The sequence below is a fragment of the Petaurus breviceps genome, unplaced genomic scaffold (assembly GCF_028583685.1).
Source record: "Petaurus breviceps papuanus isolate PSGF00001 unplaced genomic scaffold, PetGlider_PUasm1.0 38, whole genome shotgun sequence".
NCBI classification, from domain to species: Eukaryota; Metazoa; Chordata; class Mammalia; order Diprotodontia; family Petauridae; genus Petaurus; species Petaurus breviceps.
The window spans coordinates 79,686,877-79,698,400 of record NW_027186304.1 but is presented as its reverse complement, the minus strand read 5'-3'; the positions used below and the strand labels follow the sequence as shown (position 1 = coordinate 79,698,400).

Sequence of the window (11,524 nt, the reverse complement as noted above, 5' to 3'; positions counted from 1 at the left end):
TGGAACTTTAAAATAACTTCGAGGTACTATCTAATCAACAATCATTCAGAATCTTTTAGAAGTTCCAAACAACAATCTCATTTAAATGATTTTATTAATTCACTAGCTTGAAACCATTAATGTCTTGAAATTATTATGGAAGTTTCTAGATGTGACTAACTTAAAATTACTATGTTAGGTACTGAGAGAAGAGGACATATGGTTAATATATGATTTAAGTGCTTTACTAGGCATTGTTAGTACCCAATCAATGGCATATATCTCAATCCTTTGTCAACCTGCAGATGATATGTGTTTTATATATGCATGCATATGCACACATATACACATAAATTTATTTGTATACACAGATTTATTACATACAGGACACATGTGTGTATACATATTTAAGACACATGTTATGTACACGTACATATATAATCTCTGTAAGCATACACTGATGGAGTTGTGATCTCATCAATATTAGTATTCCCTCCATCAATGCAAATCCCAAACCATCTATGTCCACTAATCCCGCACAATTCTAACCCGTATCCTACAAGAAGTTCACCTCTGATCCTCACCCAGTCAGTATGCCACAAACTTTTCTGGAGAACATAATGATACATGAGCTCTCTTCTTATATATCTTTTACTCTTGCCACTTGATCAACCTAGAATTTTTTTTTATTACAGATTCCTTTAATTATATATTTTTGTACTGCTTGTCCTTTGTAGTTCCTTATTTGTAAGTAATTGCAACCAACTTGTACCCACCATTCCTATTTCTGCTGTACTTTTGGTAATTCTAAGCCTTGGTTCTTCAAGGTCCAGAATCTTCCAACACTTTCAGCTACACATCATCACTGAAAAAAATTTGTGTCAAAAACACGGATCTTGGATTCAGGGATTAGGATCATTAAAAGAATTTGGCGATTCACACTTTTTTTGAAAGTTATCCAGCTTGTTTTGTTCCTCTTGCTTGATTCTGGGGACATGTGAGTGCAATTCGTTATGCATTTGCAATGTCTATCCAAGATATATTGAAGGACAAGCTCTCTAGATTGTCCACATAATTGCATGTCATACTCTGGACCCAAACCCCAGAGTAATCTACTTCTTCTGACTTTGAAGAGATGAGAAGAGAGAAGGACTCAAGATAAGTAAAATGAAAAAAAGAAGGAAATTCTGCTGCTGATCTCAAAGCATTTGGGCTAATTAGTTGTTAGAGGTTAAACTCAGAGTAGAGAGACTTGGCAAAATGTTGGGGAAATTAAGGAAAATTTTATGGAGAATGAAATCCAGGACCATATATTGGTTCAAATTCTGCTTCTGAGTTGAAAAAAAGAGTAAGGTAAAGGACAATTAAGGAAGATATAAAGGACTGAGAAAGAACCGGGAACAGAACCAGAAGAAGTAGCCATAAGAAGAATAAAGACAAGATAACATTAGCAAAACAAGGCAACGTAAATGGTGCATGGAACAATTACAGAACAAAGCAAATTACTTGTTTAAACAAATTGGGGAGCACTCCATCCTAGAGTGTGCAACAGAGGAGAGGAAATCTAGGCATAGTCTGACATGTACCCTATGTTTGGGGAAAGAGAGTTGCCACAGAGTTCAGAGGAAAAACAAATAGGATTCCATGGACTGAAATGCTATAGGAGGCTCAGCACAGGAGAGATGGGAGATGTTCAAGAATGTAATGATCTTAGACACTAAGGGAAATGATTCCAGTGAGGAGGTCCAACAGGGTTTGTCTGAGGAGATGCATGTGGTTGCACAGAGAATCCTTCAAGTAACTTAGATTTAAAGAAAATAAATGTACAGAAGATGGGAGTAAGACCAAATAACAGGGACAAATGAATATGGAAAGGTCTATAAAAAGTGCCAAGAATCCCACAGGTCAGAGTGAGATAGGGCTGCCAATTAAGGCTAAGGACAATAAGACTTTGTCGTTCTTGTTGTTAATATTGGACGGAAAAGGAAGATCAGAGAAAGAATAAGACATTGGGCAGTGACATATGGGACCATGATAACTGAAAACAGAGATAAGGCAGAACTGCTAAATTGTTATCCTGGTTGGAATGTCTAATGGAAATAGAATGGCAGCAACAACAAGGAAAACTAACAAGGCGTTGATAACCAAGATGATGATGATGGTGACATTTATATAATGATTTAAGATCTGCAAAGCACTCGACATATTTGTAAATATCTCATTTGATCTTCATAGCAACCCTCTAAAGTGGGCACTATTTTCCTTATTTTACAGATGAGGAAACTAAGACTGAGAGAGGTCAAATGAGTCATCCAAAGTCACACAGATAGTAAATGTTGGAGGAAGAATTTGACCTGGGTCTTCCTGACTTTTAGTCCAACACTTTATCTGCTGTGCCACCTAGCTGCTGCTGCTGCTGCTGACAAGGTAAAAATAAAAGTGCATCTCAGCTGCCCTTAATGAATTCAAATCAATTAGCTGAGAAGAACCACATCCTCAGGTACTGAAACCCCTCACCCCTCAGGTATTCTGAGAACTGAAAGATGCGATTGCTGGAAGCCTGTCAGGGATATCTGAAAGACTGTGAAAGAGAAAGACTGGAGAAGGGCAAATATTGTTTCAATTTTTAAAAATACAAGAGAGAACAGAATCTAGAAACTATAGGCCAGTGAGCTTGAGTTTGATTCCTGAGAAAGTTCTAGAAATAATCTTTAAAGGGATAGTTGGTGAACATCTGGAAAGGGAAGTGGTGATTTCAAAGAGCTAATAAGGCTTATTAAGAACAAGTCATGCCAAGTTAATCTCATTCCCCTCTTTGTCAAAATTAATCAAATTTGTAGACTAGAATAACACTCTGGATAAAGTCCACCTAGATACTTAGCAAAACTTTTGATAAAATATTTCATACTATTTTTTGTGGAGAGTGTGGAGAGACGTGGGCTAGACAAGTATTCATTTTGATGGATTAAGAACTGTCTGGATGGCTACATTCAAAGTGTAGCAATTGTTGAGGCATCTAGTTGATTCAATGAGTAGAGCTTTGGCAGGGAGTCAGGGAAACCTGAACTGAAAGCTAGCCTCAGACACTTACTTGGATAATTAACTAAACCTCTGTCTGCCTCAGTTTCTTCAACTGTGAAATGAAAATAATAACAGCACCTACCACCCAGGACTGTGAGGATCAAATAGGAATTTTTGTAAAGGGACTTATGAACCTTAAATGCTATATAGTTATTATTATTATTCTCTCAATGTCAATGATACAGGGGTCCCCTGTAAAGAACCTCAGAGACTTGTAGCTGATTCACTGAATGTTTAACACTTAGCAGAGTGATTCACACATAGTAGATAATAAATGCTTCCTTCCTCCCTCCCTCTCTCCTTCTTTCCTTTCTTCCTTTTTTGGTGGTGTTATTCTTTGTGGGATTCTAACAGAAGGCAGAAGAATACTTCTTGGCTATGTTGCAGTAGGAATTCCTTTCATATATGGATTGGACTAAATTGTTACTGAGGTTTCCTTCAACTCCCAAATCCCATCACTATGAAGGAGGCTCTTAAATATTCCTGCGTTGATGCAATCAGAATAATGCTATCCCCAAGCAAAAACACCTCATACCTATGGAGAACCTATAAATATTTGCAGTATCTCAATACCCTCATCAAGGATCCCCCTGATAAATGTAGAGATTACTCTCACAAAACATTTCTATGCATTGTAAATATGGCAGAGCACTCAGTAGTTATGGACACTCTCTTGGTTGCCAATTTTTTGGTATTATTAAGGTATAAGATATTTCCCATGCTTTGGGGAACTTCCTATCCTTCAGATATTTTAAGAAAGATTCCCTCAAAGCCCTCAAAGTTGTGTTGCATCTGCACATATTTGGGCCATCCCAGTTGCTTTTTGAGCAGCTCCAGTTTAGGATATGAACACCTCCTTCGGTGTTTAAAATGGTGCAGCAGGAAATTCTTGAAGAATGTAAGGGACACTATCCAAAATGGAATTTTTGCAGCTTTCTTTCTTCTCCTACTCTGTGATATGAAAGTATATCAACAAATTCATATTACATGGACAATTTACCAGGTCTTTCTATGCATGCTCTAAGAATTGACTATTCTATCTTAGAAATGGTAATTGCTTCAATATTTCACAGGTCTATGATAAAATTGACATGAGTACTTGATTTGAGGCAGAATGTGAGTGTCTAAAGAGCCAATCTCAGAGTTAGAATAAACTGGGTTCAAATCCTACATTTGACATAAACTGGCTGTGAGACCTGGGCAAGTCTTTTATCCTCCCCCATCCCAAGCAGCTCTTTGAGACTGATATTTATGAGCAAATATGAGAAGCTAGGTGATGTGGTAGATAGAGAGCCCAGTCTGGAGTCAGAAAGAATCATCTTCTTGAGTTCAAATCTGGCCTGACACTAACTAGCTGTGTGACCCTGGGCAAGTTACTTAACCCTGTTTGCCTATATCAGAAGCTAGGTGGCACAGTGGATAGAGAGAGCAGCCTGGAGTCAGGAAGACTCATCTCCCTGAGTTGAAATCTGGCTTTAGAAACTAATGTATGTATGACCTTTGGCAAGTCACTTAACCCTGTTTGCCTCAGTTTTTTCATCTGTAAAGTAAGTTGGAGAAGGAAATGGTAAACCTCTCAAGTACCTCTTCCAAGAAAATCTCAAATGGGGTCCTGCAGAGTTGGATACTACTGAAAAAAAACTGAACAACAACAATAACTCCCTGTTCCTACCACCAATGAAATCACATTTTTTTCTGTTAAAGCAGATAGAGTCCTACACAGTTTACTAAATACCTTTTGTAAATTGCTAGGGCAAAAAAAGTTCATTGCCTGGAGCCCAAACTTCTGATCTCGAGCCTTCTAAATTTAGATAAGATGGCTTTTGTTTGTAAGACATAGTCTGTTACTGCATTCATACACTTAGGCCTTTTCCAGTTTTGGGAAAGGATCAGTCTCCTAGTTTAGCTTTTGAAAACCCATGATCACCTCCATGCCAGGTTCACAAATCAAAGTAGGACATTAGTGGAGGAGAAATCATAATTAAGTGGCAGAAATGCTTTACTGACAGTATCAGTAAACGTCTTATGTTTTTGGAAGTGGTTAGAGAATCATATTATAATCAAAATAAATGAACTTACTTCTAGAGAGATTCTCAAGGGCTTTCCCCAGCTTCTTGCTCTCTTGAAGGATGTGATTTAATTCATCAAAGTCGTGGCTTTCTGGTTTGATCCGCCAGTTCCACTTAGGATGCTCCACTGACCTTGGCACTAAGTATTTTTAAAAAATTGATATTTAATCGATCATTCTACAAACATGCTATATAATGATACAATATATTCATCATCATAAAGTAAAGTCACTGATCTAGTGCTCAACATAAAAATAAATGCTGTGGATGACGAGATCGAATAGTAGTAGGGGAAAGTCACAAAAACAATTCATATAATAAAGCTATGTAACTGAACAAATAAAGAGGAATTCATGCCTGGAAGGAAATTCAATTATTGATCAAAATCAATATCTGGATTTAAATGACATAAAGGGGTAATTATTTTTCTCTTGTACTGTATTACTGGTTAGTAAGCAATTTCAAACTTCTTCCTTTTAAACTAGTGAGGAAATTTGCATATGTTGATCTCTAATTTGTTAGGTGGGGTCCATGATGGGGATTGAAAATGAGTGTCAAAACTTTATGAGTAAATTTACAGGTGCCATGGTCTGTACCTCTGGGAATGGATCTTCATACTACTGCCACTGTAACTAATACTAGCTTACCACAGGTATCAGAAAAGCCATAGCTGAGTAACTTGGACTTTGCCCTAGAGCGTTGAAATTCAGAAGGTGCTGAGAGCACTAACTTTCATTCAACAAACAACTATGCTTAGCAATTTATTAGCTTTTTTGTAAAGCCCCTTCAATTCACCACAGATGAGTTCCTTCTCAACCCCACCTAGCCAGTTCCCTTCCCTAAATAGCAGTCAGTAGCTTTCCAGGGTTATTGTTTGTCCCTTCCCCCATACAGTCAGAGGACATCTTCACCTATGGACCTCATATCCCAGAAAAATGATCTCTCCCTCTGGTCTCTCTTCCTCTCCCGGCTCAAGTGAATTTGTCTTTCCCAGGATGCATTTTGTGGTGCTCAACTTTGGCACAAGAATCACTGGTTACACCTATGGATATCCTTAGACTGGTAGAAGAATGGGAAGATAGACTTTCTGGTCTGGCAGTCACAAAAGAAATAATGTTTTGCATCACTGCTCTCATTACATTGCTTAATCTTTTCCCAATTTTCCGCAGATAATAGACCACTCAGCACTACTGAAGTATGTAATTTTCTTTCTTAAGTTTGACCACAGATGATAGTTAATTTGTCATGTCATCAAAGTCTATTTTGAAAGACAAGCTTTTTACATACACACAAAATAAGTATTACCATGTTTCCTGGAAACACTTGTCTATTCCAGATTCCCTTAGTATCTTTCTCCATCTCTTATAAAGAAAAGTTCATGTTACTGTTGTGTTTGATGAGAAAGTGACAGAATACAGTGAAGGAATATTCTGGAATGCTAGAATATAGGAGCATATGTATACACACTGATATAAAAACATCAGTGGGGATGTAAAAATACTGGTTATTTTGATTAATAAGAAATTTGCTTCATCTGTATTCTTTTCATCTTTCTGCTGTTTATCTCAGGGTATTTGTGAACACCATTTAGTCAAAAAATCCCTGTTAAAAATGTTTTATAATCCTTTTTAAAAGGAAAATGATCCATTACTCTACTTCATCAGAGAATGATAACATTTTGGAGAATTTGAGCAGGTCTGCTGGGCCAAACTAATTCTATCAATTGACCAAATCTTTTTTCTTTTTTTTTTTTAAATACAGGGACCATAATGACCCCTAAGAGGCAATGGGAATTCTCAAATAACTTTGCTCAGAAAAAAAAATTGATACGAGAAATACTATGAAATGAAAGGGAGAGCTTCTTAAAATGATTTTGAAAACTCTGGGACATGACATAACATGTCGTCCCTTATATCTTAACACACATTCCTGGTATTTTAAGAGCTACATAAATTAAAAGGAAAAAATGGCAAAAAAAGATAATGTTAGAACTTTTAATCACCAATATAAAAACAATACCATCTGCAATCCTTAGATTTAGCTCAGGCCTAGGCAGGTTTTTTTTCAAGCTTACAAATGGGATAATTAGTTTATATTTATTCTCCTAGAAGTGGGTCGTCTTGGCCATTCTAGATATCAGCTTTTAGATTCCCCCTCCCACTCCTTTTGTAATATAAGTCAGGAACAAATTTAAGGCAATAATATACTATACAGAAAATCTTCAGAAACAACTATATTGATGCTTTTCCTAAAGATGGTCAGGCAGCTCCTGAGGATGAATTGTTAGACTTGTTTTTGTTTATGTTTTTTGTTTTCAAAAGGAAGAGATTGATAAATTCAGATACAATTAAAAAACATGGATTAATAAAATGTGTATCAAACTAACAGATGATTGAGGGAATAATGTAATTATTAGCAAAAAATACTTTGAGAAGCATATGAAAATATTATGAAAACTACTTATTAAAAAATTGATCCCCTTTATGGAGCACTACTATCTACTTATTCTCTATTTTTTCTATTTATTCTCTAAATATACAAAATGCCTGCATAATTATTACCTGACTAAATTGTTACTATGAAATATGTTTCAGTTTAAAAAACATTTTAATCATCAGGGGTTAATAGGAATAATTAATATTAATGATATTTATATAGTGCCTACTATGTGTCAGATACCATGCTAAGTGCTTTACAAATATTATCTCAGTTTATCCTCACAACTCTTATTATTCCCATTTTTCAGTTGAGAAAACTGAGGTAAACAGAGTTAAGTGACTTGTCTAGGGTCACATAGCTAGGAATGCCTGAGGTCCGATTTGAACTCAGGTATTTCTGACTCTAGGCCTGGCACTTTATTTACTCTCTTAGAGGCACCATCTAACTGCCTCTAACAATAAATGTAAAGTCATACAGTTGGGTTATATCAGCTTTCCTTGAACAAAATGTGAGCCATGATCTAGGCATTCTAAGTATTTACAAGCTCAATATCAATCAACAGGACAGTCCAAAAAGCTAATAGATCTGGTAGTGTTCAGAAGTGCCCTATTCTTCTCTGGTCACTCCCTTTTTGGAATATTGTACTCATTCTGTGTGTCACACTTTAGGACAGACACTGACAAGGTGCAGAACTTCCAAAGCATGGTAAATAAGATGATGAGGGCCTCAAGTCCATGATGTATAATGATTAGTTGAAGGAACTGGGGATACTCAACATGAAGAAGAGAAAATTTAGGATGGCATGACATCTGTATTTGAAGAGCTATCACACAGAAGGATTGTGCTTTTTATATTTGGGCCCAGAGGCTAAACCAGATTCAAGAAGAAGTTGAAAAGATGCAGATTTATGCTTGGTGTTAACTTGGCTACCTGAGATTTGACTTGCTTCCCCTTCACTGGAGATTTTCCATCAAAGGGGAGGTGACCACTTGTTAAATATCTTATAGAATTTATTTTTCACGATTGGGTCAAATGCATGGCTTTTAAGGTCCTATCCAACTCTGAGATTCTGTGACACAGAATGTTAAGTAATTTGACCAAGTTCACAAGGCAATACAACTTTTATCCAGAACACAGCATCTACATACTCACCTCAAATGCCTTCCCAAACATTCTATTATCTTTTCACTCACACACGCACAGGCACACGCACACACATACACACCCTTCTTTGTTTTCTATTAAAGTGCACACTATAGCCAATTTACCAATCATCCACAAGGTGAAAAATGTTAGGAAGGTGCCTTAGTCCAAGCTCCAACTGGCTGGTAATTTGTTTTTTCACCAGACTATCAAGAAAACATTTTTAGATAAATTCTAATTTTTGTAAATATGCACATAATAACATTCATTAAACAAGTTATAATTTAATAAAGTGCTTTGAATAACATTGCATTGTTTAATATTTATGACAACCCACAAACATAAGTAATGGAAGAATCACTATGTCCTTTTTCCAGATGAAGAAGGTGAATATTAAAGGGGTTAAGAGACTGGTCCCAGGAAACACATCTGACTAGTGCACATCCAAACCTTCCAGGCCCTTCTCATTCCACGTCCAGTGCTCTGCCTATCTTTCCAATCTTGCTAACATTTACTTGACATTACAAATGAAGTAGAGAGAAAATTCACTAGGATTTGTGACCAGAACTTTAAACTAAAAAGTTTTGGCTCAGTTGTTGTTGTGGATGGTCTAGACTGATTGCAAATTTTGAGTAAAAATGTGTTAACAAACTTTCTTACATGATTTGGATTCCGGTGATGGCGGAGAAATATTAGACACAGCAAGGTCACTCTTGGACTTCTTTGGTTTCTTTGCATTTACCTGCCAGGGTTTATCATAACTTCTGAAATCTCTTCTAGTTCCTTTGTGTTCTGTTGAGAAAGAATACAAATAAAATTCTGTTAAGTCTTTTTGACACTTGTTTATAAATCAACCTCAAAATAACAAAGGTATATATAACAGGTATAACATAGATATATTACATATGTAGACGTGTATACACACATGTATGCATATACATGTGCACGCATATATATACATCTGTGTTTATATGTATATATACATACATATATGTAAATTATTATAATGGAAAAGGCAAAGACCCACCTCACAACCTAGAAAATTTAGAAATCAAGTAACAAAAAAACTCCCTTTTTCCTTTTCTTTTCCAACTTGAAAAATATGAATCTGAAATTTTATTACAATAATTCTCCTCAAAGCTGTAAAATTGTTGGGAATTTTTTTCATAAAGATGAGTTACATTATCTCTAAAAATCCTAGGAAAACATTTAATTGCACTTGCACTTATTTACACAGTATTATAGACTGTCAAGCGCTAAAAGGGATCTCAAAATGGTTTATAGTGACTCCTTAAAGGAATACAGAATTAGAGCCGGAAATACCCAGGTTATTATCTAATCAAACCTCTTCACTTTCCAGATGATGAAACCGGGACCTACAGGAGCTGAGTGACTTTTCCCTGATCCCACAGTTAGCGAGAAGAGGGCCCAGCGCTCAAACCAAGACGCTCTGTGTCCAAGTCCTCTGTTCTTTCCACTATACCAAAATGGCTCCCAATACTCCAAGCATAAATTCCTTCCCCAATAATAAGTCATCCAGCTTCTGCTACAAGATTTTTAATTATTAAAAACAAATTTTCTCCTGCCATACAATGTTCTACTTTTGAATGGTTCTAATTGTTAGGAAGTTCTTCCTTATATTGAGCCCAAATCTGCCTTTCAGAAGCATTTAATGAATTTTACATTAAACCCATAACATAGATTCCCTCCTTCATGTGTTTTAAGCTTCCAAAAACTCGTCAACCTGCCTCTATTTTGTATGTGTTTCTACTAATGGGAAGGACTAATTTAAAATGTAATATTGTTACAGTGACAGTTTAACATTCATATAAATTTGCCTCTGAACATACTAACCATGACCCTAAGGTCTCCAACTCTGCAAGAGTTGACTCTATATCAGTGGAATAACAAGTCCAGTCCCTATTTCTGTATCTAACCTTATAGTAACCAAGGAGATAAACAGTCTGAAGGGATAGATTAAACAGAATAAAACTGGGCAATGTATCCAAACTAAAAAAGTCCTTCAGCTTCAATACAGGGACAGAAACTCTGATAATGTACCCAGTGGCTTAAGGAAGATGTGAGAACATCTCTTCAATTTTCTTTCCAAATTTTGCTTAGTAGGGAAGGCAGCAATATCCTAAGAACTGTTATTAGCTATCTAGTACTAAGGCTGACTGACGTATAAGAGAGAAATGAGGTAAAAGGGCACAGGAGAAAGGAACCTTGAAAAAGATAAAAGTAAAAATTCTAAATACTTCTAAGAAGTATGTGGAAGTTAGATCCAGAGGGATGAGCATTGAAATATATCCTTACTCTGTATGGTGACTTGTTATTCAGTTGTATTGACTCTTTGTGACTCAATTTGGGGTTTTCTTGGCAAAGATACTAGACTGGTTTGACATTTCCTTCTCCAGCTCATTTTACAGATGAGGAAACTGAGGCAAAAAGGGTTAAGTGAATTCTCTAGGGTCACATAAGTAGTAAATGACTGAGGCCAAATTTGAACTCCAAGTCTTCCAGACTCTACTATGCCACCTAGATGGCCAGGTATGGTGACTGCACTCTGCCTAAAAGGGATGGTTCTTGCAGGAAGTTGAGAACTAATGAAATGAATGACAGGGAGGTTGAATAAAGAAATTAAGCTACTATTAGTGATACTTGCATGATGGTGGACAACAGGAGAGGTATCACAAGATTGAAGAAAAATGGTGTCCAAATTGAGAGAGAGAGAGAGAGAGACAGAGACAGAGAGAGGAAGAAAGAGAGAGAGGAAGAGAGGAAGAGAGAGAGAGAAAGAGAGAAGGAAAGAA

The 11,524-nt window shown here is 36.3% G+C and overlaps 1 protein-coding gene across 1 annotated transcript in view; it reads right to left on the bottom strand.

Moving 5' to 3' along the window:
- Positions 1 to 11,524, bottom strand: part of CUNH8orf34 (chromosome unknown C8orf34 homolog) — a 375,736-nt gene that overhangs the window by 285,815 nt on the left and 78,397 nt on the right. The window contains exons 3-4 of the mRNA XM_069100085.1: positions 9,372 to 9,503; positions 5,140 to 5,268 (exon numbers count right to left, since the gene is read on the bottom strand). Of these exons, the coding sequence (XP_068956186.1) occupies positions 5,140 to 5,268; positions 9,372 to 9,503 (261 nt within the window). The remainder of the gene's footprint in view (positions 1 to 5,139; positions 5,269 to 9,371; positions 9,504 to 11,524) is intronic.